Source organism: Sardina pilchardus, chromosome 2, assembly GCF_963854185.1.
Source record: "Sardina pilchardus chromosome 2, fSarPil1.1, whole genome shotgun sequence".
In the NCBI taxonomy this organism is placed as follows: domain Eukaryota; kingdom Metazoa; phylum Chordata; class Actinopteri; order Clupeiformes; family Clupeidae; genus Sardina; species Sardina pilchardus.
The window spans coordinates 43,224,437-43,251,107 of record NC_084995.1 but is presented as its reverse complement, the minus strand read 5'-3'; the positions used below and the strand labels follow the sequence as shown (position 1 = coordinate 43,251,107).

General features: G+C 48.6%; 1 protein-coding gene across 2 annotated transcripts in view; it reads left to right on the top strand.

The window, feature by feature from the left end:
• The first annotated feature begins 641 nt into the window (after positions 1-641).
• Positions 642-26,671, top strand: part of coro2aa (coronin 2Aa) — a 28,175-nt gene continuing 2,145 nt past the window's right edge. The window contains exons 1-12 of one of the 2 annotated variants that reach the window (XM_062530700.1): positions 643-1,115; positions 12,449-12,610; positions 18,536-18,736; positions 21,902-22,018; positions 22,377-22,526; positions 22,798-22,977; positions 23,334-23,450; positions 24,156-24,260; positions 24,429-24,525; positions 25,378-25,490; positions 25,916-26,006; positions 26,351-26,631. In XM_062530700.1, coding sequence (XP_062386684.1) covers positions 18,536-18,736; positions 21,902-22,018; positions 22,377-22,526; positions 22,798-22,977; positions 23,334-23,450; positions 24,156-24,260; positions 24,429-24,525; positions 25,378-25,490; positions 25,916-26,006; positions 26,351-26,631 — 1,452 coding nt within the window. In that variant the 5' untranslated portion in view covers positions 643-1,115; positions 12,449-12,610. Of the gene's footprint in view, positions 1,116-12,448; positions 12,611-18,535; positions 18,737-21,901; positions 22,019-22,376; positions 22,527-22,797; positions 22,978-23,333; positions 23,451-24,155; positions 24,261-24,428; positions 24,526-25,377; positions 25,491-25,915; positions 26,007-26,350; positions 26,632-26,671 lie in introns of both variants that reach the window. The other variant, XM_062530701.1, reaches the window with a different exon arrangement.

Here is a 26,671-nt window from a genome sequence, read left to right as displayed (position 1 = left end):
TAGTTTGTAGTTGGAAACGAGAAGCAAAATTAACAGTAAGTATCACTTTAGCTTACGAGGTGTACATGTATGGCTAAACTATGCTCGATAATGCACGAGATATTTTGTAACAGTGATAACATCGGACCAGCCCCAGCGGGTGATTCATTTTTTTTACACGTGTTGCAAGTCCCTAAAATTCCAGCAGAGGGAGACCAATACTTGCTTTCCCCCCAAGAAATGAAAAGTGCATTGATCTGGTAGACGTGATGTAAACAAAACGAAGGGTGTACTTATGTAAGGTTTGATGCCGATAAATTCACGATGAAAGACATTTTAAATGTGATTGGTTCAGTGGCATGTATTTTAGTGCGTGACTTGCTTCACAGCCTATACATATAGGCCACTGGCATCTTGACCCATTTAAAGGAATTAGGTAGTTTAATTCTGACAGGATTATTTGACTCATTGCCAGATTATTTGCAATAGTTGTGGGTCCATGTCCCAGTTCAAAGCAAACATAATTCACGCAAGGGTGATCTTATCAATATCTTGGCTGCAACTGCAAACTCATCACTTGCGCATGCCGACCGGTTTAATATTTCAGAATTGTAGCCTACATGCACGCGTGCTCTATTCGTCAATAATAAGTCTTCGAAAAACTGGCCCCCCAAACCGTTGGACACCAGACCCATGCGTGGTCAGACAAAAGACACAAGACCTCTCGCCTAAGGACCAGACAGCGGGTAGCATTACAAAAGCGAGGCCACTCTTTGTCGGAGAGGGGCTCCTCCTTTCCCCCCTGTCTCCCAGCATCTCTCGCCTTCACTCTCCACCCAGCAAGCCTGCAGTAGCCTACTCATCATCGACATTGCGGCGTGAGGGTAGCCCAGGCGCTAACTTTAACCTGAAATTAACTGCTGTGCTGTGTTGATTATGCTCATGGTGCCGTCACAGATATTGAAGGTGTCATGACTAACCGCAGTACATAAGGAACAATGAAAACGGTTTACTTTTCGGATGACAAAATCAGAAGCAGGTCAACACATTTTCGGCGTCTGTTTTGGAGGAATTTTCAAGCTTCGTTGGATAGCCTGTCCTTTGTCACCTGCTGACATCTTACGATAATCACTAAGGTAACTACCCTAAACGTTACGTTCATTGCTGACGCTATGAAGCCAGAACCACTCTATGTTTTGTAGTCTACACGATATTCTTTATTATAGGCGTGCAACATTTTCAACGCTAGCATAGAGTAGTAGCCTAGAGATCATTATTAGTATAGAGTTTCATCATTTTTTATGTAACGTCAGCATATCTTTGCAGATCACTGTTGGAACCCTTCATTTTCGCTATAATGTTAAAGGCTACATTTTTAATTTGGAGAATCTGGTGTGTTTGATCGGAACACCTGACAGACGGCAGCTGCCAGCATGTTGAGAAGACTGTGGCCATGCAGATTGTAGACTAACTGCAGTTAGGCAGCGCCACTTTTTGAAGTTGATGTGAAAGGTAGCTTTCAAGTTGTTTTTTCAGATCCAGTCAGAGGAATCAAGCCGTTTATTGCATAGCGACAAGCACCTGCATATTATTGTTGTAATTGTTTCCCTATCATATGTCCCAAATAAGGAGGGCTGTAATAACACCTGGAGCCTTTGATGGAGACTGTCCACCGCGTTAATGAAACCGGCACTCTGTGAAAAGCAGATACTATACAGATAATAAGCGCCATAAAACAACAGAATAAAGGCTTGCAGTGTTTGTTGCAGAGTTGTTAACACATGGCTGTGATTCTCTATGATTTCCCCTCATATACCTCTCTGGGTCAAAAGTTGACTGGCAGAGGCATACTTCACTGCACAGTCATAGACCTCTGATATCTTGCGTAAACTAGCTAAAGTGAACTGACCATAGGCTACCATCTGCCAGGATTCAGGACAAGCCAGAATAGCCAGTAAGAATGGTATGCTGATCCAGAAAGTTGAAATTGATAAAAAAAAACAAAAAACTATTCTCTCCTGAACGGGCTCAAGTGTGGAGAGGTAGTACAGTATGTGAGGATAGGAGGCGATGCAGCTGGCTCCAGATCAGTGGTGTGGGGAGGGGTGAGCTGGGAGCCAGTCCTGCGGGACGGAGGGAACAGCAGCTGTAGGGACGTTGCCAGGTATCAAAGTCCTCAGGGTGAGACCTCTCCAGGAGGGAGGTGTGTCCTGTGCAAACATGGCCATGAACCATAGCTCTTTTTCCACCTTTGATTAATGGTCCCAAGCCAGACGCCGCTCTCAGAGAAGGCATTATTCTGCCATTCGTGAGTGATCTCTTTTAGAAAAATTAGAGTGTTGGCAGCGTGACACGACAGTGGAAGTCACTATTCCCAAGTGCCTTTGCCCCCTCTCCTTTAAGAAGTCACTGCCGAGCAGCTCTCTCTTCCATGACTTGTTCCACAGCACGCAGAAGTATTAAGAGACTGTTTAAACCAATCAAGCACACGCCCAGCCAGTGGCTCTGGCTGCATTCAAGAATGTGTGATCCCGGTAGCACATTTAGAGTCGGCTACTCGCAATCAGCACTGGGGTGTAAAAAGTCATCAGAGAGTTCCGTAGTACAGCATGTTTAGCCTCTCATACACACACGCACACACGCACACATACAGGCCCCTCTTACCGTCGTCTGTACACCATGTGTGTTTTATGCTGGTTTCAGACTCAAAGCAACACTGTTCACGGTTTTAGTAAGCTCAGGCCTAATCAACCAGACATGTCATTCCCTACACCAGTGCTGGCTACCTATAGTCATCACAGTAAAAGCTGATCATGTCTGTCTGTTAGAATGGAGCTGAATGGATCTGTTTTGTCAGCTACATGGACATGAGTTGAGCCTAGAGGCGCTGAGATGACCTCATGTGCTCTGTCTTGGGAGGCTTCATTGTGTTAGGCAGGTTGTTTGCCGCTGGCTCTTTTGAGTCATGGACTCAAATTACAGTGTGATGTGATGGGTTCAGTTGTGCTACAACCCTGAAACATGTACTCATATACTCACACATTCACTCACACAGGCGCACACACACACACACACACACACACACACACACACACACACACACACACACACACACACACACAATTGCACTCACACACACAGACTATTTTCCACTGCCCTGTCCCACCCCCTTGGCTCTTGGAGGAATTCCTCAGTGCTGACGACCTTCCCTCACAGCGTGGGCTCAGGTGATTTCATCCCTTAACCTCAGACATTCACCACACACACACACACACACACACACACACACCTTTGAAGGAACTGAAACGCCATAAATACTGAACTTCCCCCCTGGTACTTGGTGTCTTCAGTAGATCAACTCTTGAACGTTCACCCACATGTTCTGAGGTGACACTTCCTCCATTGGTGTGGCTCACAGCTGCGGGAACAATGCGTGCGGCTCGTTTGGGGGTCTGTTATATGCATACGTTTAACATCAGGCGAAGGATTATGTGATTGTCACGTCTTTGAGAAGGATAACACAGTTTTTTTGCATTCCAGATAGACTGATATGGAGGGAGCAGATTCTTCTCAGAATAGAACAATTCAGCCTTTGAATGTAGTGCCTGACGCCATGTGTGTACGTGTGTGTGTGTGTGTGCACGTGTTTGTCAGTGAAAGTAAATGCAACCTGATACGTATGCTAATAAAAGCACTATCAAATTGAACTGGATTTCAGATATTTACTCCTAAAAAAATGAAACTAAATTATGCAAGAATTTGAGCATTCTTAAGCCCCTCTTGGGATTGTCGGGGTTTCAGTCCTCGGTTGAGGACGATGTATTGTTCCCATTATGATTCTCAAATCCTAAAGTCTCTTACGTAAGCAGGCAGGCAGGCGGCATCTGCACATGCTCTCCATGCCGATAGGCTGCCTGGCCCACATCAGCACCAGCATCAGCGCTGTGCCCTCCGCGTCTCCTCTCCCATCACTTTATTGCAGGAAGATGAGGATGCCGTCGCTTGGGCTCTTGACGGGATTATCCGTAACTGTTAATTCACAAATGGTGATGCATTTTGCAAACATGCTGTTCAATTTTTTATTTTTTTTGACCAGTTAACAGATGAGGGGTTGAGTTGTTCTGGCACGTGTGTGTAGCACCACACGACAGCTGTCCACTGCTTTGGGATTATCTCAGCTGTGGCATCAGAGGTCCACACTCTCAGGATCTTATGTGTGTGTGTGTGTGTTTGTGTTTGTGTGTGTATGTCTGTTGGCGGGGGGGGGGGGGGGATTTGCCCTGGTTGGTACCTGTCCCTCCGCCTGTCCTCATCAGCCATCAGTGTTGTGGAAGGTTACGGCCGAGCCATTGTCATTATGTTTATAAACAAGTCCATTAAGTGTGGCCAGACTTGAGAGATTACAAAGTAACGATGATGTCCAGCCCCAGAACAGCTGTTGCTGTTGTAGCTCTGGAGATGCAAACAAACAATCAGCTCTGTTTGGGCTGTGGACACATGTCCTCAGGTCCCTTTTCCTGCCCAGCAACATGAAGGTCACTCAAAACTGAGACTTGTGCCAGAGAGGACAAACCCCATCTATTATTAATGGGATGAGGATATGTGTGTGTGTGTGTGTGTGTGTGTGTGTGTGTGTGTGTGTGTGTGTGTGTGTGTTGTGTGTATGCACACTCATGTGAGTTTCAATTGATCCCAAAGAGCAGCAGCATGTGTTGCATTTTCTCCCAGGAAGTGCGGTGTTAAGCTCATGAGTCATGTGACCCGTAACGGAGCATGTTGCCGCTGCAGTGGATGCGTTAGTGTGTTCTGTGTGTGTGTGTGTGTGTGTGTGTTGTGTTTTTGCTGAGCGCAGCATCTGTGCATGTTTGCCTTATTATGTCCCAGTCGGTCCGGGGCGGTAAACCACAGGGTGCTGTGATTCTCATCGGGACGGGTGGGAGGATGCCGTGTGTTGGTGTGTGTGTGTGTGTGTGTGTGTGTGTGTGTGTGTGTGTGTGTGTGTGTGTGTGTGTGTGTGTGTGTGTGTGTGTGTGTGTGTGTGTGTGTGTGTGTGTGTGTGTGTGTGTGTGTGTGTGTGTGTGTGTGTGTGTGTGTGTGTGTGTGTGTGTGTGTGTGAGAGAGGGAGGGAAGGACCACACCCTGCAGTACGCCGCGCTCCCCCACTAGCATCAGGACTGGAGCGCACGGAGACGGAGAGGACACAAAGCAGAGAGTGCCCTGCTGCAGTGCACGCTAATGCTGTTAGCTAAAGCAGCAGATCTGATTATGGCCGACCTCTACACCCCCCCCCCCCCCCAATGGCCAGGGAAGGCCCCCTCCCTCACTATGGGACCCTTGTTGTGTCTCAGTGGTGGTGACGAGAGGAGGACATCTGACGGAGACTTTACTCTAGCGTGGTGGAGCTGCAGGAGTGACTCTGAACTCCTCCGGAGTTTGTTTTGCTGTGTGGTGCACTTGATCTCCCTGGCAGCTTGTGAATGGAGAGCAGCTTTAAGAGGCTTGCCAAGTGATCTGGGCATGACCCCCAAGACTAATGGTCTTAAGTGAGCAGGCCCCGATTGATTTGGAAATATTTACTAGTGTGAAATCCAATAGAGGAGAGGGCCCCAGCTGAGGCACTGAGTCCTCTTCCTGTTGCCTCTGTTTATTGGGTGTGAGAGTGAAAGAGTAGGGGTGTGGTTCTCTGTCTGACTATCGCTGAGGTTTGGATTAGTGTGTGTCTGTGTGTGTGTGTGTGTGTAGCCTATGTGCACACATGCACAGTAGATTGGATGTCTTTTCATCAGATAATTGTCTGAGAGGCACTGAGTAATGGTGGATTTCTGTAAAGACTCCGGTCTCAGTGGCTAAATCCGGTCATCATTAAGATGGGATCAAGTAACTCAGAAGCAGAGTGATCTCAACAAGCCTCAAATCTCCCTCCACACAGCTGCTATGCTATCCTCTCCTTATAGGGTCTAGCTAGCCTGTGATGACAGCCACATACCCCATGTTGGCTAAATAGCACCTTCCTCCTCCCGTGTTGTTGTCTTCATGTAGGCAACGTGGTGGACTGTGTTTCCTGGAATGCTTTGCAAATCCTCTTGAGATGCCATAGAAGGCCAGCGTGCCCCGTAAGGGATGTGCTTCCATCTCCTCGGGTCGGACTTTGCCTTGACCAGTTAATGATATGGTCATCATCACTATCAGATAAGTGGCGTACAGTTCCCCTGCACATTCACCGGCCCGACCTCTTACTGTAAGTCAATAAAGGGATTGATTTGGTTTCGGCTTTCACACGGCCCTCTGATATTTGCTGGTGGAGTGCATGAGCGGAGCTCAGCTGGGGCCGGTGCTTCACACCGAGCTGTGAGGGCCCGTGCTGCGGAGGATCCGGAGGGGCTCCGGCCCGAATCCCGAGGAGGAGCGCAGAGACGTTCTCTTCTCAGCGTCAGGACTGGCTGCATGGGCCTGGCCAGACACGCATCTGTTTCTGAGGCAGGCCGTGGTTCTCCAGTGGAGTTGCTTCATGTTCTAATGACACATAGTATTACAGCATTGGCATTACATAAGCTTTAATCAATGAGGAACCACTCCAGGCAAGTCCTGATGAAAAACCTCATAAGTCTGTTAGTGAGCAATGCACAGCCGCTGTGCAGACATGCAGAGTGGTGACTCAAGCCCGGCTCTCACTCGCGGGATCATTTGTTCAAAAAAGGGCATTGAGGCAAGCTGAACTTCAAAGTATTTGGGGTTTGTGTAGTTTAAAGCCTTAATTTTGGTTAAGAGTGTGTAGTCTCTGACCTTTTAAAGTACCCTTTACACTATGTTTCAGGGAAGGGGAAAGCTTAAGTACTAGCTGGGCCGTTCATTCATTTGTTCCATAGTTATTAAAGATTTCAACATGACAAATATCCTTGAGATGATTCAACGGTTTCTTAATGACTACCTGATCTGTAGGGAGCTCCCTTTTAGTCAGTCAGCAGCCAGTCATCCTGGATGTATCAGTAACTTAGTAATTAAGTTATACTTTATTAGTCCTGTAATGTAGTCTCTGCATTTTACCCATCCGGGGGTAGTGTACACAAATTCATATGCACACACAGACACACACACTCGGAGCAGTGAGCTCACTTGTAGCCTACCCACACTAGGAGCACGCATACACACTTAAGTGCGTGGACAGTTCACTGTTAACTGACCAGTAGTAAGATAGTTATATAGCTCTGTTTTGTGTATGATACTGCCAAGCCCCTTTTGTATATTTGAATAATCAGATCCATGGATAAAAAGTGGCTCCGTCTGGCCAGTTCTGTCTGCCTGTTGCTGTGTCATGGAGATCAAGGGTGATGTGTCACAGGCAGGGTGGTTCCTATGAGAGTGTGCAGAGAGGTGGGGTATCCAGTGATTCACATCCTTTGCCCCTTCTGAAGAGAGACTTGTACTTCTCTGTTTTTTTCCTCAGCATAGCATTTTTGCTCTGCTTTGTGAAAACCTCTCAAATATTCTTGGGGTATAGAAAGGTGTTTCTCAGCTTTCACTAACTACAGTAACTAGTGTCAAGTGTTTGGTAGCTATGGCTTTTAATAATAATAAAAAAAATATGCATGTTTTATTCATAAAGATAATCCTAAATAGTTTTTGTCTATGTTTATGTCCTGAACAAGTAAGTTTGACCCATGAGATGGCCTGACCATCTCCAGTACTTTTTTTACTTTGGTCAGCTCCTCCTGTTTTGTTGTGTATCTGGTTTCCTTGGAGATCAAACTTGTTCAGATGTCAGCTGAACCGCAACTCTTCCTCAAGTCTGGACACACAGTCTGTCCTTATCACTGTGTTATTATTCCTCTCAGGTCCATCCCATCACCATGCTGCTCTGCCTAGCAGTGTGATTGTGTTTCCTCTGATGAGCTGTCACCCTTTGGATACACATCAAGGGAGTCGTCTGTGGACAAGGAATGAGCTTTAAACAGATATCTTTGGAATAGTTGTGTTGCAGATAAACACTAGTGTGTGGGTGGAATGATGAGGTGTCCGTGTCAGATAGCCAACATCAGTGGAAATGTCCAGCTGATATTTAAACCTCACTTATCCTCCTGCCTATAACTTTTAACACAGTCAAGAGAGACAAGTAAGCATTCAATATTTGTATTTGACATACCCATACACTTTTATCCAGACCCCATTGGTAAATGCAAGCACAACAGGAGGTAGAGAACAACAACAAAGCAAGATGAGTTCTATCACAGGGTTCTTTATCTATTTCTTAAATGTTGGTTGTGATCCTGTGCTTCAGCCTGTCTGTAGAGTGAGAGCACACGGCCTGTTGTAGCCTCTACAGTGGATGGGTCTATAGAGTGAGAGCACTACACCTCCATATAGTGAAGCTTGTTGTGGCCTATACACAGTGGATGGGTCTATAGAGTGAGAGCACATGTTCTCCATATAGTGAAGCTTGTTGTGGCCCATACACAGTGGATGGGTCTATAGAGTGAGAGCACATATAGTGAAGCTTGTTGTGGCCTATACACAGTGGATGGATCTATAGAGTGAGAGCACATATAGTGAAGCTTGTTGTGGCCTATACACAGTGGATGGGTCTATAGAGTGAGAGCACATAGTGAAGCTTGTCGTGGCCTATACACAGTGGATGGGTCTGTAGAGTGAGAGCACTACACCTCCATATAGTGAGGCTTGTTGTGGCCTATACACAGTGGATGGGTCTATAGAGTGAGAGCACATATAGTGAAGCTTGTTGTGGCCTATACACAGTGGATGGGTCTATAGAGTGAGAGCACATGTTCTCCATATAGTGAAGCTTGTTGTGGCCTATGCACAGTGGATGGGTCTATAGAGTGAGAGCACATGGCCTCCATATAGTGAAGCTTGTTGTGGCCTATGCACAGTGGATGGGTCTATAGAGTGAGAGCACATATAGTGAAGCTTGTTGTGGCCTATGCACAGTGGATGGGTCTATAGAGTGAGAGCACATATAGTGAGGCTTGTTGTGGCCTATACACAGTGGATGGATCTATAGAGTGAGAGCACATATAGTGAGGCTTGTTGTGGCCTATACACAGTGGATGGATCTATAGAGTGAGAGCACATATAGTGAAGCTTGTTGTGGCCTATACACAGTGGATGGATCTGCCACATTCCTCCTCTCAGTGTGGATGTAAACCAGTAGAGCCGGCCTGCCCCTCCTCCACCCTCTAATCACAGGAGGCAGTGCGATGCTAATGCCCCAGGAGCCATGCAGCTCCATCTAATCTCCCACCGCCAGGCCTCTCACACTCCGCCGACACCCACAAGACCAGCGCGCTCCACACACACACAACAGCCGCTCGTTTGGCCCTCATCATCCTGTCGCTCTCCGGCGAGGAGGCCTCTGTTCCCACCTGAAGCCCAAACCAGGTGTGTGGCCAGAGCCGTCTCATCAGCTGCTCTGCTGAAATGACAGAGCCGGGCGTAATGGAGGCTCCTGTGCTGTGTGCTGCCCTCAAAGAGCTCTCCCCAGGTTCCCACTGCACTCATTAGCCGTCTCACAAGCCTTTCAGAGGAGGAAGAGCTCCTGAACGCACCATCATTACGCCTGATTGTTTGCCTTCTCTCTCTCTGTCTTTCTCTCTCTCACCTTAATGTCCCTCCACTTCTCTTTTCCATCTCTGACAAGATGTCTCCTTGATCCGGGCTAGTTTACACAAACAACACAGACTCCCCTTAGGAGAAAAAAGTTTATGTGAACTGTTGGTCTACTGATTTTGGACTAAGCATACGTGTAGCTTACTTTTTGTGTATTGGATTTTTGTGTGTGTAGTCCACTGGTAGTGTTTATATTATGAACTTTAAGACTACTTTAAAGGACAGTCAAAAGAATGCTCCAAGTATAAAAAAAATAATACCTGAATGGAAACAAGTGCTTTAAGTGCTCGAAGGAGTGGAAAAGCAATATAGAAATGCATTCCATTTACCAGTAATAAACTAGCAGTACACCTATGAGTTCACTTGTAGTGCACCTAAACCTTTATTACTTTACATATACGATAATGAACCTAAAGTTGTGTTACAAGTACTGTTTATAACTAGTATATTCACTTATTAGGTAAATTCAGTTCTTACGAGTTTACTATTATAAAGTGAAGGTGCGCCAATTTATGGGAAAAATGGGAATTATACTAGTTCAACTGCACTTAAGTTTACTTGGTAAAATGAACGTGAGAATACCTGTTTTTGGCAAGGGTCACAGGCAGGCTACACCGAGCATGTAACTAAAGCATTCCGTTCGTGGAGCGTATGCTGCAACAATTAGCTTCCACTTTGCACAGAGCAAAGGCTGAAACTGCTGTCTGACAGATCCCCCAAAAATACTGGCTCTGTATTTCCCTTTTTAGCCCATATACATTAGGTTTGCATTGTGGTAAAGTGTCCACCGAAAGAGCTGCTAAATCTCCAGCTGTGGCGCAGTGGTGTGGTCAGGGGTGGTGAAGTGTTCTGCTGTTAGCTGTGTCCAGCTGTGAGCTTCTCAGTGTTCTCTCAGTGGGCTTCCATATTCATCAGCCTTAATGGGTTTCTGTCCAGCTTAGGCCTCCATGCATATGAATGCAGCGGTAGTTTTGCTGTGGCTATCAAGTCTGCAGGAGGTTTCAGTCAGAGGGGACACTGAAGAGCACTACTGAATGGTGCTAAAATACATGACCTACAGTAGTCTTCTGGCTGAGCACGAGCCAATGGGGACGAGGCAGTGGAATGGAAGTCTTTATTGTCCACTACTGTGGAGATTCATCTCTGGCCCCACAAACATAGCACACACAAACAAAACTTCACAGCAGGCAACATATAGCTAGCACAAACAAGCCTACACAGCATGCAGACACAACATATGGAGACATGGAAATGTGCAAAAAAAAAGGTTGATCTCAATAAAAGCAATAAATAATATAAATTAATCAGTGTTCAGTGGGGGGGGGGGCTCAGTTGAGCGTATGAGAGCTCATTTTGGCTTCTTGCTTCTAGTTGCTTGCGTTTACCTTTCAGGTGATAGTGATGAAACTGTATCTCTGCTCAGGTGTGTGACGGTGTAGAAGGGACACCATGTGGGGCACAAGCAGACAGCATATAATTAAACTGCGTGTCAGGACAATCAATACGGGAGTTCAAAGGTCAGGCTGTGAGACCCGAGGCAGATGTGCTTTCTCGCATGCTGGAGCAGCCGCCTTGCCGCAGGGGTCAGGGGTCAGGTCAGATCATGCCTGGACCCAACTGCCCCCGCCCCCCCGACCGGACTCTGCCCTCAGCTTTGAACATGAGGGCACGCACACACACAACGCAACATGTCCGGTCCTTCCTTAGCCACACTCACCGCTCCCAGCGCAGCCGTCCCCATTACCCAGGTGCATTCCCGTTTACATGTATGCTAAGTTATTTGTATTCATTTCCATTGGGTTCCCTTCTGCCTGCTCACTTGCACTGACGTGCCGGCAGCCACACGCTCCAGCCTGACTCCTGCTGCTGTTACGTAATGCCTTTGACTGCTGACATGTGGCCAACTGCCTCTGCACCAGTCAGCCCTTGTGTGTTTATGTAGATGGATGGGTCTCTCAGTGCCTTTGGCCTCCTGCCAGCCCTCATTGCATGCATTGTGTAGTGTGTGCGCTTATACGTGTGTTGGTGTCCATGTGTGTGTGTGTGTGTGAGAGAGAGAGAGAGGGAAAGAGAGCATTTTTTGGTCTCCTCTGCCTGAGCAAACACAGCATTTAAACAGAGGCTGCCGTCACAGATCAGACTTAATGGAGGCTCATCAGCCGGGTGGCATGGGAGGCGGTGGACAGACCCACTGCTCAGTGCTCTCTGCACATTTGATTGTAATTGTGCTTCCACACAGAAGTTTGCGTGCGTGCAGTTCAAAGGGCTTTGGGGCAGCCTCTTGTTTGCTCTGCAGGAACAGACTGACACGGCAGTTTATAAATGAGCCGCCAGCTCTTTTGTTTTGCCCAATTTTAGTCTTTTGTTTTAATCTCTGACTTTAGAGGGGATAGACAGCTCTCGATGATGGACTGCTCTCAATTAGAGGAGGGATGTGAAGGAGGTGGGGGAGGAGGGGAGGAGAAGAGGAGGGGTGGAGGGGTGGAGGGGAGGAGGTGGGGGAGGAGGGGAGGAGAAGAGAGCGGAGCGGAGGAGGGAGTTTGTCGTTACCTGCCTTGCTGTCTCTCCCTCGCTCTGCAAGGCTCCTCCCTTTCAGGGAGTGTTCACACACACTCATGCCATCTCCCCTCTCCCTCTCCCTTGCCTGCTCACACATCCTCATTCTCTCTCACACGTACAGCACGCTCTTACACATTCTCTCACACACACACACACACATACACACATGCACACACAACCTAACACACACAGATCCTGGACTACTTGGCTGGATACGAGTGAAATTTGAACAGTTTGGAATAGCGGACCTCTCTCTCTCTCCCCCCCTCCCTGTGTGTGTCCCGCTCAGCTGGGTTCTGCTCCATGTGTGTGTGTGTGTGTGGAGCTGGCCAGCGCTGAAGCTCAAGCCCCACGCCTGTAGGAAGCGCTCAGCAGCACCTGCTCTGCCTCTCAGCCAAGGACCCCAGCGCTCTCCCCCCCGCGAGGAGCCTGCCTCTACACAGCAGACAGGGTGAGTAACACACACACACACACACACATACACACACACCACTTACACTCTTCCTCTCTCTGTCTTTATGTCTGTCGGTACACTTTTCCTCTCTCTCTCTCTCTCTCTCTCTCTCTCTCTTCTGTCTCTTCTGTGTGTCTTGGAGTGCATGGTCTACTCAGGCTGCTGGGTGTTCAATGTGCTTGGCTGTGTTTTCTCACTTTTCTGTAAGGGCTCTGTGAGACACACTTTTCGGTGCATTTCTCTCACACCTTAAGCCTCTTGCTGTCCCTCTTGCCACACTCCTGTCCTCTCTCTCTTTTCGCCTCTCCTGTTTGGACTGTGGGAGGTATAGAGTGATGACCAGTGTGTGAGTGTGTTTGTGTGTGTGTGTATGTGTGTGTGTGAGAGAGAGAGAGAGAGAGAGAGAGGGAGGGCTCATGGGCCCTCTCTGAATGTTTAACACTGTAAAGCGCCTTGAGACATGTGTAATGTTTTGGCGCTCTATAAGTGAAATTAAATTGAAATTGAGAGAGAGAGAGAGAGAGAGAGAGAGAGAGAGAGTGCGAGATCTCAGCCTTGGCCCGAGGGGCTGGAGTCAGGTGTTGGAGGTGGAGAGGGGATGGGGGGGGGGGGGGGGGGGGGGGGGGGAGGCTTATTACAGTCGGAGGGGTTTTTATGGCCCGTGGAGCAGAACAGGCTCAAACAAGACTTCCCTTCACGCAACACACACAAGCTGCCTCCACTCACCCTCAAGTGTTTGAAGTGTGCCTTGTTTTGATATGACGAAATGTCCATGGCTCAAACACACACTGTTGCTCTCTAAATGACATGGTCATGTTGATGTGAATACTTACAAAAGTATTTTAGATGGAATCATTCTCTTACTCTCAGCCTCCTCTGAAAAGAAAATGTCATGCTTCACAGTTAGCTCCCACAGTAAAATGGAACATTCAGAGCTAAAGCATTAACTGTTATAGGAATGGAGCCTAATAGTTATTTCAGCCGATGCTTCCCTGTTTTATAACATGGCCTATGTTGCCAAACAGCCTGTGTTCTCTCCAGTGAGTACTTCCACTGTTTCTCATGACTTTTACAGAATCCAAGGGCCACTAGGCCAGTCAAAAAGTAACTTTATGTGTGGAATTTCATGAGTAAGTGCATGTTGCATGTGTCTCTGAAATGCATATCTATTCAGTGTGTCAGCACATTTGTGTGTGTGTGTGTGTGTGTGTGTGTGTGTGTGTGTGTGAGTGCATACAGTACTGTATGTGCCTTGAGTTTGTACAGCTTAGTAGGTAAGTATGGCAGCGTCAGTCGGCCATTGGCCTTGTTAAAGTGGTGATGCAGTCTTAACAGGAACTCTATCTACCTGTACAGTGTGTGTGTGTGTGTGTGTGTGTGTGTGTGTGTCCACAACAGCAGTCCCTCTTAGACTGAAACCATTGTTCGTCAGGCTCACCACGCCCAGGCCCTGCTCCCGCTCCCCTAATACATGTGCCCATCAATAATTAACCCCAGTGCTGTCAACAGAGCTGTAAACATGCCATAAAACCTACAGAGAGATTTCATCATGGCTATCGGCTCACCTGCGCGGCCCGTCCACAAATCACGCCAGCTCGGAGCGCTCTCCGAGCGGCCTCACACATGGCCGAGTGGTTAAGCGTGGACGGGAGAGGCTGTTATGTGTGCTTTGTTGACCGATAGCCATGTGTGGGGAGTGTTGACATATGGTTTCCCACCTGCTAGCTCTACGCTACTCACCAGGAGATATTAAATAGCCCTGAAAACCCTCCCAGCGTTTCACCTTCTTTGCTTTAATGTACATTTCACTATGGCATTTGGTAGCCAAGCTTAACAGCAGAGGATTATCTCTGCTTCTCAGTTTTTATGATACATGACTGGCTGCGCTTTATGACTGCGTAATCATTGCTACCCATAACCTCCGTATGAGGAATGCTAACAAGAATGCGTTGTGATTGCCCATCGTCCCTGTGGAGGAGGCTCTGGGTGTGCTGCTGAGGTGTGTGCCGTGCAGCTGGAGGGGTCTGGGGGAGAGTGTGGTTCAGGTCACGCTGATGAGGCTGTAGATGTGTGTGTGTGGATGTGTGTGTGTTGCTCAAGGCTCTCACTAGTGTTGTGTTGCAGCAGCTGCTGCCTTCTACACTAACTCAGCAGCAGTCAGCATAGTCTGCAGGTCAGCTATCTTCTGTCAGAAACACACACACACACACACACACACACTTTACTCTTAGCCTGCATCCCCTGTCACTGCACCTTGATCCTGTACACCATGCCTGGTGCAGAAGGCCCATTGTGCTCCCAGTGGTGGTGTCTGGTTTCAGTGAAACCCCTGCTTGACACAGCCCTGTCGTGTGTCTGTGTTTGGGCAGCACAATCACACACACACACACACACACACACATCATCCTCTCACCTGGACACCCCCAGTCTCGTGTTTCCCATTCAGTGCTGACACGCTGTGGCAGACGGGCCCTGAGCTGTGGGAGGCGCTGGTGGATGTAAGACTAGAGCCCTGACACATGTGCTCTTTGTGCAGCCGAGAGGAGAGGAGAGGAGAGGAGAGGAGAGGAGAGGAGAGGAGAGGAGAGGAGAGGGGAGGAGAGGAGAGGAGTGTAGAGGAGAGGAGAGGAGAGGAGAGGAGAGGAGAGGGGAGGAGTGGAGAGGAGAGGAGAGGAGAGGAGAGGAGAGGAGAGGGGAGGAGTGGAGAGGAGAGGAGAGGAGAGGAGAGGAGAGGAGAGGAGAGGAGAGGAGAGGGGAGGAGAGGGGAGGAGAGGAGAGGAGAGGAGGAGAGGAGCGGAGAGGGGAGGAGAGGAGAGGAGTGGAGAGGAGAGGAGAGGAGAGGAGTGGAGAGGAGAGGAGAGGAGAGGAGAGGAGAGGAGAGGAGAGGAGAGGAGACGGATTACGGCGGGGCTTTGAGGCGTGCCCGGGGCCGCTGGCCGGCCGCTCCACTGCCCACCTGGTGTGGGCGTCAACCTCCACGCAGGGCTCGCAGCGCTGTCAAGCTTACACCTTTAGCACTTGGGCTGAACTTTGGAGCCGCTGACTTCTCTGACCCAGTGTAAGGCAAGAGCGGTGAAAGTGCTTTAATGGGTGCTGCTTGTGTTGAGGGGGAATAGGGTTTCTGCAGAAGGGCTACGGTAACAGCTGGTTTTGAAGCTGCGGAGGCTTGTATGAATTATAGTCATCATCTTAAATGGATCATTTGTGGAAAAAAGTCAGGCTCTGACTTTGAACCCAGTCACAGACGCCGGCATCGTCGTACAGCATTGAACTCGGTCTCTGGTTTCTGTCACCGGTATGGTCTGTTTTTTTTCCTCACAGCTTGTGTCTGTACGACGCTGCCTCAAATTAGATTTGTAGGCACTTGCAGAGTTTGGCCCCAGCTAAATCAATGAGACATCAGGGTGTAAGAATAGACCAGACGTTTGTGCAGTAATGCATTCGCTCCCTTGATGCTGATGCTGCTGCTGCTGCTGCTGCTGGCCCGTCCCCATGAGGCTTTGCTATTTTGGTGTTGCTCTGACAGTGACAGGGATCATCAGCATCGTGTCATTTTATACCGGCCCCGCCCACTTCTCCGCTCCACTTCCTCCCACGGCTGGACGTGACCTTGGCTCTGGGATCCAGTGACACCGCTGGGGTGGCGGCGGCCGGCGTGGAAGATGTGCGCGCGTGTGTGTGTGGAAGAAGCATGTGTGTGTGTGTGCGTGGAAGAAGCGCGTGTGTGTGCGGAAGAAGCGTGTATGTGTGTGTGCGGAAGGAGCGTGTGTGTGTGTGTGCAGAAGAAGCGTGTGTGTGTGTGTGTGTGTGTGCAGAAGAAGCGTGTTGTGTGTGTGCGGAAGAAGCGTGTGTTGTGTGTGTGCAGAAGAAGCGTGTTGTGTGTGTGTGCGGAAGAAGCGTGTGTGTGTGTGTGCGGAAGACGTGTATGTGTGTGTGCGCACAAGCGTGTGTGCTGCTGCAGGTGTAATTGTTTTTGCGCTGCTGAAGAACAGGGCCAGCTGGTTTGATAGAGGGGTGGGCGAGTGATCCCTATCAGCTGCATTTCCAGCTCTCTTGCCATGCCTGACTTGACGCACAATGACTACTGCTCACACACACACACACACACACACACACACATGCTCTCTCTCTCTCTCTCTCTCTCTCTCTCTCTCTCTCTCGTCTGTTCCTGAGTAGAGGACAGAAAGGTACCTGCAGAGCCAGTTTCTCACAGCTGCAGAGGCGAGAACACTGAGGCATCTGCTTCAAGTCTCTACAAAGCTGAGCAGGGAATGGCAGCGCTCTCGCTCTCGCTCTCCGTCATCTCAAAGAGCATTCCTGCGTGAGTGGCCTTAGCTGGGGGGCAGAATGTGATCTAGATGGAGTGGGTGGATCATGCACGGGGAGGGAGAGAGGGAGAGAGAGAGAGAGGGAGAGAGAGAGAGAGGCCGAGGAGGTAAGAGGAAGAGAGAGAGACATAGGGAGAGAGGGAGAGATAGGGAGGGAGAGAGAGAGGAAGAGAGACAGAAGAGGGAGACTGAGGAGGTGAGAGGAATAGAGAGAGAGAGACAGACCCAGGAGGTGAGAGGAAGAGAGAGAGAGAAAGACATAGGGGGAGAGAGAGAGAGAGACAGACCCAGGAGGTGAGAGGAAGAGAGAGAGAGAGAAAGACATAGGGGGAGAGAGAGAGAGAGACAGACCCAGGAGGTGAGAGGAAGAGAGAGAGAGAAAGACATAGGGGGAGAGAGAGAGAGAGACAGAAGAGATGAGAGAGAGAGAGGTGAGAGGAAGAGAGACATAGGGGGAGAGAGGTGAGAAGCTCAGAGAGAGCTGTAGTCCACCACCACCACCACCAGCAGCAGCAGCAGCAGCATCAGCGCGCCCACAGCACAGCGCAGCAGTGCCCATGCCATGCCGGCTTCCCCCTGGTCCTGTGCCCACTCCGCTCTATTTATAGCGCCAGCGTGACGTCAAACTGCCCGCTATAAAAATGAGCGTTTTTATACGGACACCCTTGTCCAGCTGCAACCGCAGCAACAGGCCCAGTGATGTCATCAAAAGCACTGCCGAGGGGTTGTGGAAAAAAAAAAAAAAAACGTTTTTTTTTGTTTGTTTCTGCTTGTCTGTTGTTTTGCGAACCTCTCTTAGAGACACGTGCCCACTCAGAGAGCCCTCTGCCAGCCTGTCCGCAGACTGGCATCTCGTTTCCTGCCCGTCCGTCTGCCCGTCCGTCAGCCCCATCCGCTCGGGCCGCTAATGCGGAGGGCAGACAGGGCTCTGGCTCGTCTCGCTGGCTCGCCGGCGCTGCAGAAGCACTTAGGAGGCTCCCACATGACTTATTCATCCAGCAGCCTGTGCAGGATACGCCCTTCAGCCTGTCTGTCCCCCCCCCCCCCCCTCCGCCCTGCACACACACACACACACACACAGCGCCTCCTCCCAGCCTGGGGTCTGGCCTGGCTCTGGGGCTGAGCTGGCTGAGCTGTGGCTGTGTCAGCTGTTGCGTGGGCCTGTCCTGAGGTGCCGGGGAACAGGAGAGCTCAGCCACCTGTGACGGCGCGGAGACAAAAGACTGAAACAAGAACAAAAGAGACGTAATGAAATCACGGGGCAGTGATCCTGTCAGGTCATTCCTGTCAGCAGGGGATTGTGAAATGACGTGTGTGGAAGGCTCACCATTTGTGTGCTCTGTTAGGTGTATCAGGTGTTTCATCTGGAGCACCCAGGCAGTGTGCTTGACTGCATACCTGTGCGCGTCCTAGATGACAGATAGGACAATCTACTGGTTTTAACATGTTATCAGTTGAAGGTTAGCTGGTTTTCTTACCACTCATCTTGCCTCTCCCCCTCTCTCCCTCTCTCTCTCTCTCTCTCTCTCTCTCTCTCTCTCTCTCCCTCTCTCTCTCTCTCTTTTTTCCCTGTATCTCTCTTTCTCTCCCCCAGATGACATGGCGTCCTCAGTACCGCAGCTCCAAGTTCCGCCACGTGTTCGGTAAGCCCGCCACCAAAGAGAACTGCTACGATGGGGTGCCCATCACGCGGAGCGTCCATGACAACCATCTGTGCGCCGTCAACCCGCGCTTCCTCGCCGTCATCACCGAATGTGCTGGAGGCGGAGCTTTCCTGGTGCTGTCAGTCCATCATGTAAGCCCCGCCCCCTTTCCTCTAAACACCACCAGCTCCACACAGAGGGTGCGTCTCATGCAGCGTTTATACGTCCTCCCTCGCTCCTCGATGCCTCGATCCTCACTGATCTACATAAAGAATGATGGGGGGGAAACAATGGGATAGTCTATCCAGTGTTAGTTATAGATCAGTGGGAACGCCCCTCGAGGATCGAGCATCGAGGATCGAGGAGGCATGATGAGAGGCACCCAGAGTTGCAGTTTAGTGCACCTGAGGTGAAATCAGCTGAGGATGTCTGACTGAAGCATGAAGAGGTCGTGGTGTTGTGGGATGTTCTGTACACACTGCACTTGCTGCGCCCCGTGATCACTCTCACAGTATTGCTGACTATGAGAAAGGCTCACTCCTGGAGCAAATCCACACATCAGATTCTTCATCCAATACTTGGCTTCCTCTCTCACTTTCTCCCCCCAACCATATGTGTGTGTGTGTGTGAGAGAGAGAGAGAGAGAGAGAGAGAGAAGAGAGTGAGGGAGAGAGAGAGAGAGAGAGAGAGAGAGAAGAGAGCGAGGGAGAGAGAGAGAGAGAGAAAATGTGCTTGTTTTGGATTTCACTGCTCTCTCCAGTTCTCCAGAGGGCACCCCCACATCTACATATCAGCACACAATTTATGAGCTCCTCACTCTACAGAGCAACACTCCTTTCTCCCTCTCTCTCTCTCTCACCCCCTCTGTCCTCTCCTCCTCCTCCTCCTCCGCCTCCTCCTCCTGACTTGCCCTCTCTTAGAGGTCCCTTTGAATTTATCATGGCCCTGTCTGACTCCCTCAGGAATGACCTACTAGCCAGAGGAATGGCCGGGTTGTGAGTGAGTGGAGGAGTGGGAGCCAGGGTGTGCGTCTCTCTCCAATCTCTGAGCGGCGCGCACTAAACGGGGGATTTGTCTGTGGGATGACTGGTCCATTGTTCTCCAATGTACACACCGTGAGCCGGTCATCCCGTCCATAAATTGCGGTCCCTCGTCCCCGCTGTCCTTTGCTCTGGGTGACCCCTCAGTGTCAGATGAGCTTATGAGATAGCTCTCCAGAGAACAATCAACCAGTCTGCTTTTTTGGAGGGGTTTCTTCACCTCCATCTATTTTACACTTCTGTCTCCCTTAGTCTGTCTCCCTTGTATAGCTCTCTACTTGGCTCTACTCTCTACTCTACTCTACTCTACTCTACTCTACTCTACTCTACTCTACTCTACTCTACTCTACTTTTCTCTTCTCTACTCTTCTCTTCTATTGTACTCTACTCTTCTTTTCTCTTCTCTTCTCCTCTATTCTTCTCTTCTCTTCTCTTCTCTTCTCTTCTCTTCTCTTCTCTTCTCTTCTCTTCTATTCTCTACTCTACTCTACCCTTCTCTTCTCCTCTCCTCTCCTCTCTTCTCTTCTCTTCTCTACTCTACTCTACTCTACTCTACTCATCTCTTCTATTCTACTATACGCTTCTCTTCTCTTCTCTTCTCTTCTCCTCTCCTCTCTTCTCTTCTCTCTCTCTCTCTCTCTCCATTCCTTTGTGATGTAGATGGCATGCTTTGTGCACTGAGTGTAGTTGTGAGTCACAGGTGAGGGCCATGACATCAGGATGCTCTCACCTTTGGGCAGTGCCAGGCAGGTGTGCCATGACCTCATCGGCGTACTTCACCTCCACATGTGTGGCGTGACTTCTCCAACAGAGCTGTCCGTCTCCACTCCACTCCCACGCGCGTAGGGGGGCGGAGAGATGCCGCTATAGCCAGGCAGGTCTGAATAAGCCTGGGAATTGCCCAACATTCTCGCAGCCTATCCCAGGAAGAGGTACCTCAGAGCACAGTGCTGAGTCATGAAACGGAATGCCTTCCTTGGAATGTATGGCCTTTTGGGAGTGAATTTCCACCTGACACGATCACTCTTCAATACCACGGGCTATTGCATTCAGGCGTGGGCCAGGCTATTAAAGATTTGAATATGGATAATTATATATAACCAATTCAAACGTTTCTGATCGCCTCAGGCACAGAAATGTTCCTTGGTGTGTTTAATCTGACATGAGTTTCACTGGATGACAGCTACTCTGCAGATTGTATACTGTGCCAATAATTCCACTGAGCCATCTCCTCGGTTGAGTTCATATGATGGCTGCCCAGTGTTCCTCTGGCAGGCAGCCGCGCTGTGTGTTGTCCTGTGCTCTGACTTGCTCCAGCAAACCTTCCAGAGGAGTCACTCGGCATGCCCACATTCCTGTCCCGACATGCGGAGAGGGGAGCTGTGGCCCACAACATCTCCTACCACTTCAAATGCGATCAGTCATCTGTTCTTTGATTGGGCAGTTGGAGATCAGTGCCATGTGGCGTTCCGAGGAGCGTGTTAGTTTGTTAGCGCAGTCTTACCTTAACTGCCCTGTAGGACATGGACGAGTGCTGAGAACAGATTCATTGGAAATTTACGGATTATAAAATAAGATAAGATAAGAATAGATATGATAAGATGAGAAAAAAAAAATCTATCCCGAAGGAAATTTGATTGTCATAACAGCACTGTCCTGTGCATGTAAACAAATAAGAATTATAATAAAAGATTGAATGAAATAATAATAATAAAGTCACATCACAGCAGTCATCAGCCACATTACTGTGGCAAGGAGGTGAAAAGTTGTAGAGTTTGATTGCCTCTGATTATCAAGAATACCTTAAATTCACACACACATCTGTCATCCTCTATGTCTGGTCCATCTCTCTCTCTCTCTCTCTCACTCACACACACACACACACACACACACACACACACACACAGGCATTGGGTTTAGTGCAGTGGTTGTCAAAGTGTGTGCCAGGCCCACTAGTGGCGAGTAGAGAGTAGAGCCTTCATCAGTGCCTTTCTTTTTTGACGAGGAAGATCATGCATTCAATACAAAATAGCCACACAGTCACATCCAAGTCATAAACAGGCCTACATAGAAACTAAAGCAACATCAGATCTAGAGGAAGTGTAATATGGAAGAAATGTGAAAGTGATATTTTTGCATCACCATTTTGTTGTAGTGATGAGGTCAGGTGGGGATTAATGTATATAAAAATGATGATGGGGAATGACATTAACATTTACGGTAGTGCTGGTATTGTGCATGGTCTCTCTGATCGTCTGTCTGTGTGCTTCCTCTCAGACTGGGAAGGTTGACCCGCATCACCCACGAGTGTCGGGCCACCGGGGGAATGTTCTGGACATCAAGTGGAATCCGTTCGATGACTTCTGCATAGCCTCCTGCTCCGAGGACGCCACGGTAGGTCCCACCTGCCCAAGCATGCTCTCACGCTGTCACCGGTCTCAACCTAGTCGTAAAGCTACGTAAGGAACAAGAGCCTTTCACAAGAGCTTCTCCTCCTTCAGGGGTGCAGAGAGTTTTGTCATTCCTTGAATTCCTTTACCAGCTCAAAAAGCTGGTCCTTTTGAAATGCACACACAAAACTGTGTGAAAAAATGTGTGTAAACTGTAGAACTGTAACGAAAGCTTATCAAGCAGGTGTAGATTTAACAGGTTAAGACTGTTGACATACTTGAGGATTTTGGGGAAATGTAAAGATAGTAGTGTTATATGGTTAAAATACAGTAGAGGCTAAATGTGTATGTTTGTGATTCAGGTCAAAATATGGGACATACCAAACCACGGAGTCCTGAAGAATATCACTGTGCCTATGAAAGAGCTCCAAGGGCATTCACGCAGAGTAGGACTCATCGAGTGGCACCCTACTGCCAGCAATATACTCTTCAGCACGGGCTATGACTACCAGGTAAACACACACATTATTCTTTTTAGTCAGCTTTAGCATGGGTTCATAAACGTATGAGTACAACTGTATTTTCAATGAAACAATGATTCAGACACATTCTAGCAATCTCACAATTCAAAGTTACTGTTTGATTCTTTCTCTCGAGTGTCATTTTCTGTTTTCAAATGAAGTGCTGACAGACTTTCTCAGGTGGTTGTTTGCATAGCAATGGGTCTGGTTACATGTATGAGTTCAGTAATCATTTGCATTGTGTGTGTATGTGTGTGTACAGGTCATGGTCTGGAATTTAGACAGCCCAGAGCAAGTCATGAAGAACCCTCTACGGACAATCAGTGTGCACCAAGATGTGGTCCTCTCCATGTCCTTCAACATGGATGGCAGTCGAATGGCCACCTCCTGCAAAGACAAGAAGATCCGCATAATTGACCCCCGCACAGGAGCTTTGCTTCAGGTGTGTGTGTGTGTGTGTGTGTACCTGCCCTCTCCTGCTGCCGCTTCATCACCACACATCTAGAACTAGCACCTCCACATGAGAGGGCCTCTGTGTGGAGCTGAAAGGCTCAGGGGATCAGATCAGCAGGCAGCCTCAGCTCTCCCGCCTGCTCTCCCTACAGCCACTACACACACACACACACACACACACACACACACACATACTTACACACAAAGCTTTCATGTGTTTTATCTCTGCCTCATCCCCCTCTACTGCGAGTACAGACATTTTGGGAGTGTTGTGTTTGTTATTCATTCAGCACGCTGCTCTTTTCCCTATTATGAAGTAGTCTTTATTTCATTGTTTGGTCTCAGGAGAGCAATTGTAAGAACCACAAGGCCAGCAAAGTTCTATACCTGGGGAACATGAAGATGCTGTTCTCCACTGGATGTTCCAGATGGAACCATCGGCAGTATGCACTTTGGGATCAGGTAACGTGCTGTCTCAGCCTCAGTAGATAGTGGACTGCCCTCTAGTGTTGGGATGGTGTAGCTGCATCCCATCTTAATTTCAACTCCCCTTATGTGTGCGTCTGATTTAATGACAAACTATTTCCATGTGCTTGTAGCTGATTGTGTACTTCTATCTTTGCTTTTAATGGCTATGATTGAATGGCTGCTTGCAGTTCTTATATTTGTGTGTATGTGTGTGTGTGTGTGTGTGTGTGTGTGTGTGTGTGTGGGTGGGATTATGGCTGACAAGGATTAGGGGTTTATCTTAAATCTTTTTAATGCTTCACAAATGCTTTGCCATGTTTTCATTGGATCTGGATGTGTATCTGTTAAAAAAGCAAAACCTTAACAGCCAACACTAGCGCAGTAGAGAGAGTGGTCAGGATGTTATATGGCTGGATGGATTAACTATTAATCCCCAAAGGGGAAACTAATTTGCTACCATGGACAAGTACAGTACAGTGCAGTACAATGTACAGCATACAGCAGTAATGATGGCGCCGGACATAGACACTGAGAGCCCAATAGGCCACTCCAACAGCACTGATGGGGTGACAGAAGTGTCCAAAATGATGTGCAATATGCCATGTAGAAACTGTCGGCCATATTGCTACAGCAATCAGTCAGTACAGCAATAACATGCACTAGGAGCTCAGAGCCATGATTGTGTTGCTGTGTGTGCAGGAGGATCTCTCGGCCCCTCTTCTGCAAGATGATGTGGACGGATCCTCCGGAGTGATCTTCCCCTTCTTCGACCCCGACACACACATGCTGTACCTGGCTGGAAAGGTGCGTCTGTCGAGAAACCACTTTCGCTCTGCAGCACCTGTTGTCCTTAAGCCATTTTATAATTGAATTTAAATCAACTTTAGAGCAGCACAAGAGACCCTTGTATCCTATTGTAGACTATATTGCTGACTGTCTGAATGGTTCCCTCCTCTCTCTCCATTCTCTCAGGGTGATGGCAACATCAGGTATTATGAAATCAGCTCAGAGAAGCCCTACGTCCACTTTCTCACGGAGTACCGCTCACATCTACCTCAGAAGGGAATGGGTAGGTGCACTCTGCCTGTCTGCGTTTAACAGAGCTTCATAATAACACCACATTAGGAGCACTTATTTGTTTTCTCTAGTGCACCTGTATTCAGTCGCTGTGCAAATAAACGCCTCTCTTATTTGACTAGGAAAGGGGACTTCATTTCCCTGTAGCACATGCGCTGGGACATGTTAATGCTGAGCATTATGAAACATACAAAGTGTGCATGGCTCTCAGCTCTCAAGCGCACGTGCTGTTCTGTGGATTACAGTCATGCTCTCGCTGTAAACATTTCCTGCACAATTTCAACTGAGAGGATATTGTGAAAAGGGTATGACACTAAGCAGTGCACCGGAACGGAGGAGTACAAGCAGCTCAATCATGTCAGTCTCAGTCTGTGACCTGTCATTTTCATACCTGTGGAGAATGTACTACCCCTTTAAGAGGGAGCACAGTCAGGTGATGATTTCAGCGTCAAGTGAGAACTATGTAGAGTCAACACAAATGTGTGTGTAAAATCTCCCTGTTTAAAATCCATATCCCCACGATGACCCATTCATTTCCTGTGGGATCGGATCTTCAGTTGTGTGTGGTAGAGAAGGGTTATGGGCTTGCTGTCATTGTGTGTGGTTGTTAGACGAGGTTGTGAGAGATCATCATGGAGAAGAAACATAGCACTCCTCTATGATTTGCCGTGACAATTAGGAGATGAGCTTCCATGTGAATACACACAGTATTGTACCACCTCAAATGTGCAAGTGTGATCTCAGGGAATAGCCTGTGTATGCCTCAGTGAGTGAAATGGCAGCACTTTCTGTTTCCTCTGACGTTAACTCTTCTGCCCTCCCTCCCTCCCTCCCTCTCCGTCAGGTTTCATGCCAAAGCGTGGGCTGGATGTGAGCTCATGTGAGGTTTTCAGGTTCTACAAGTTAGTGACAATCAAGAGCATCATCGAGCCTCTCTCTATGATCGTCCCCCGCAGGGTATGTGGATGCCTATGTACAGTACATACATTTTATATCTACACATTCTTGTGGCTGACAAGCCCACAGCAGGTGAACACACACCATATGACTCACTCATGACGATGTCCTTATACGAAATCTTACATATGTCAATGTCAATCTATTTGTATAGCACATTTAGAAAAACAACAACAGTTGACCAAAGTGCTGTAAAACAACAAACAATCAGACAAACAAGAAACATACATAAGACAAAAGATGCTAGACGGAGCGGCGTAGTCGTCATCTTGCCCGTGACACCAAGACAAACAAACAGATTTACAATATAATACATAGAGAGGATACAGACATGAGATCTTGTAATGTCTTGGTGACCAGACCAGAGTGGGGGTGAAGTCTCCAGGGAAACTAATCAGTTAGTGGCTGGTGTGTTTGTTTCACAGTCGGAGACGTACCAGGAAGACATCTACCCAATGACTGCTGGAAATGAGCCCGCCATGACTGCAGATGAGTGGCTCGGTGGAATGGACAAAGGTGTGTTGTCTGTGTGTCCGTTTAACGAGGCTCGCCCAGACTTCCTCTCAGAGGGGTCCTTCAGTCCTCAAGCATGTCTCTGGTCAAAGAGTCTGAACGTGCCTAGTAGCTTGTCAAAAGCAGTGTGCCTGGTAGCTTGTCTTGAATTTCCCCTTGGGGATCGATAGCGTATCTATCTATCTATCTACAGTATCTATCTACTGTATCTATCTATCTACAGTATCTATCTACTGTATCTATCTATCTATCTATCTACTGTATCTATCTATCTATCTATCTATCTATCTATCTATCTATCAGAAGGGAGTTCTGTTGTGGCTAACCTGCTTGTCTGTCCCCCGCAGGGCCTGTGCTGATGTCCCTGAAGCCGGGCAGCAAGGCGGACTCCCTGAGCGACCTGATGTCCGGCAGCAAGGCCCTGAGCAGCTCGCTGGAGACGCGGCGCTCCCAGAGCCGGCCCGGCCTGCTGCAGCTGTCCTACATACAGAACCAGCTGGACGCCAAGGAGAACAAAGAGCCCGCGCCCGCCCACCAGCTGCGGCCCTGGCAGGACGAGAAGAATGGCAGCGCTGTCAGCAACGGGCAGGACCTGACGCAGAGCTCGCCACCCAAAACGGAGAACGAGGTGGGGCTCTACAGTGGGGCTCAACAGTGGGGTGCTATGA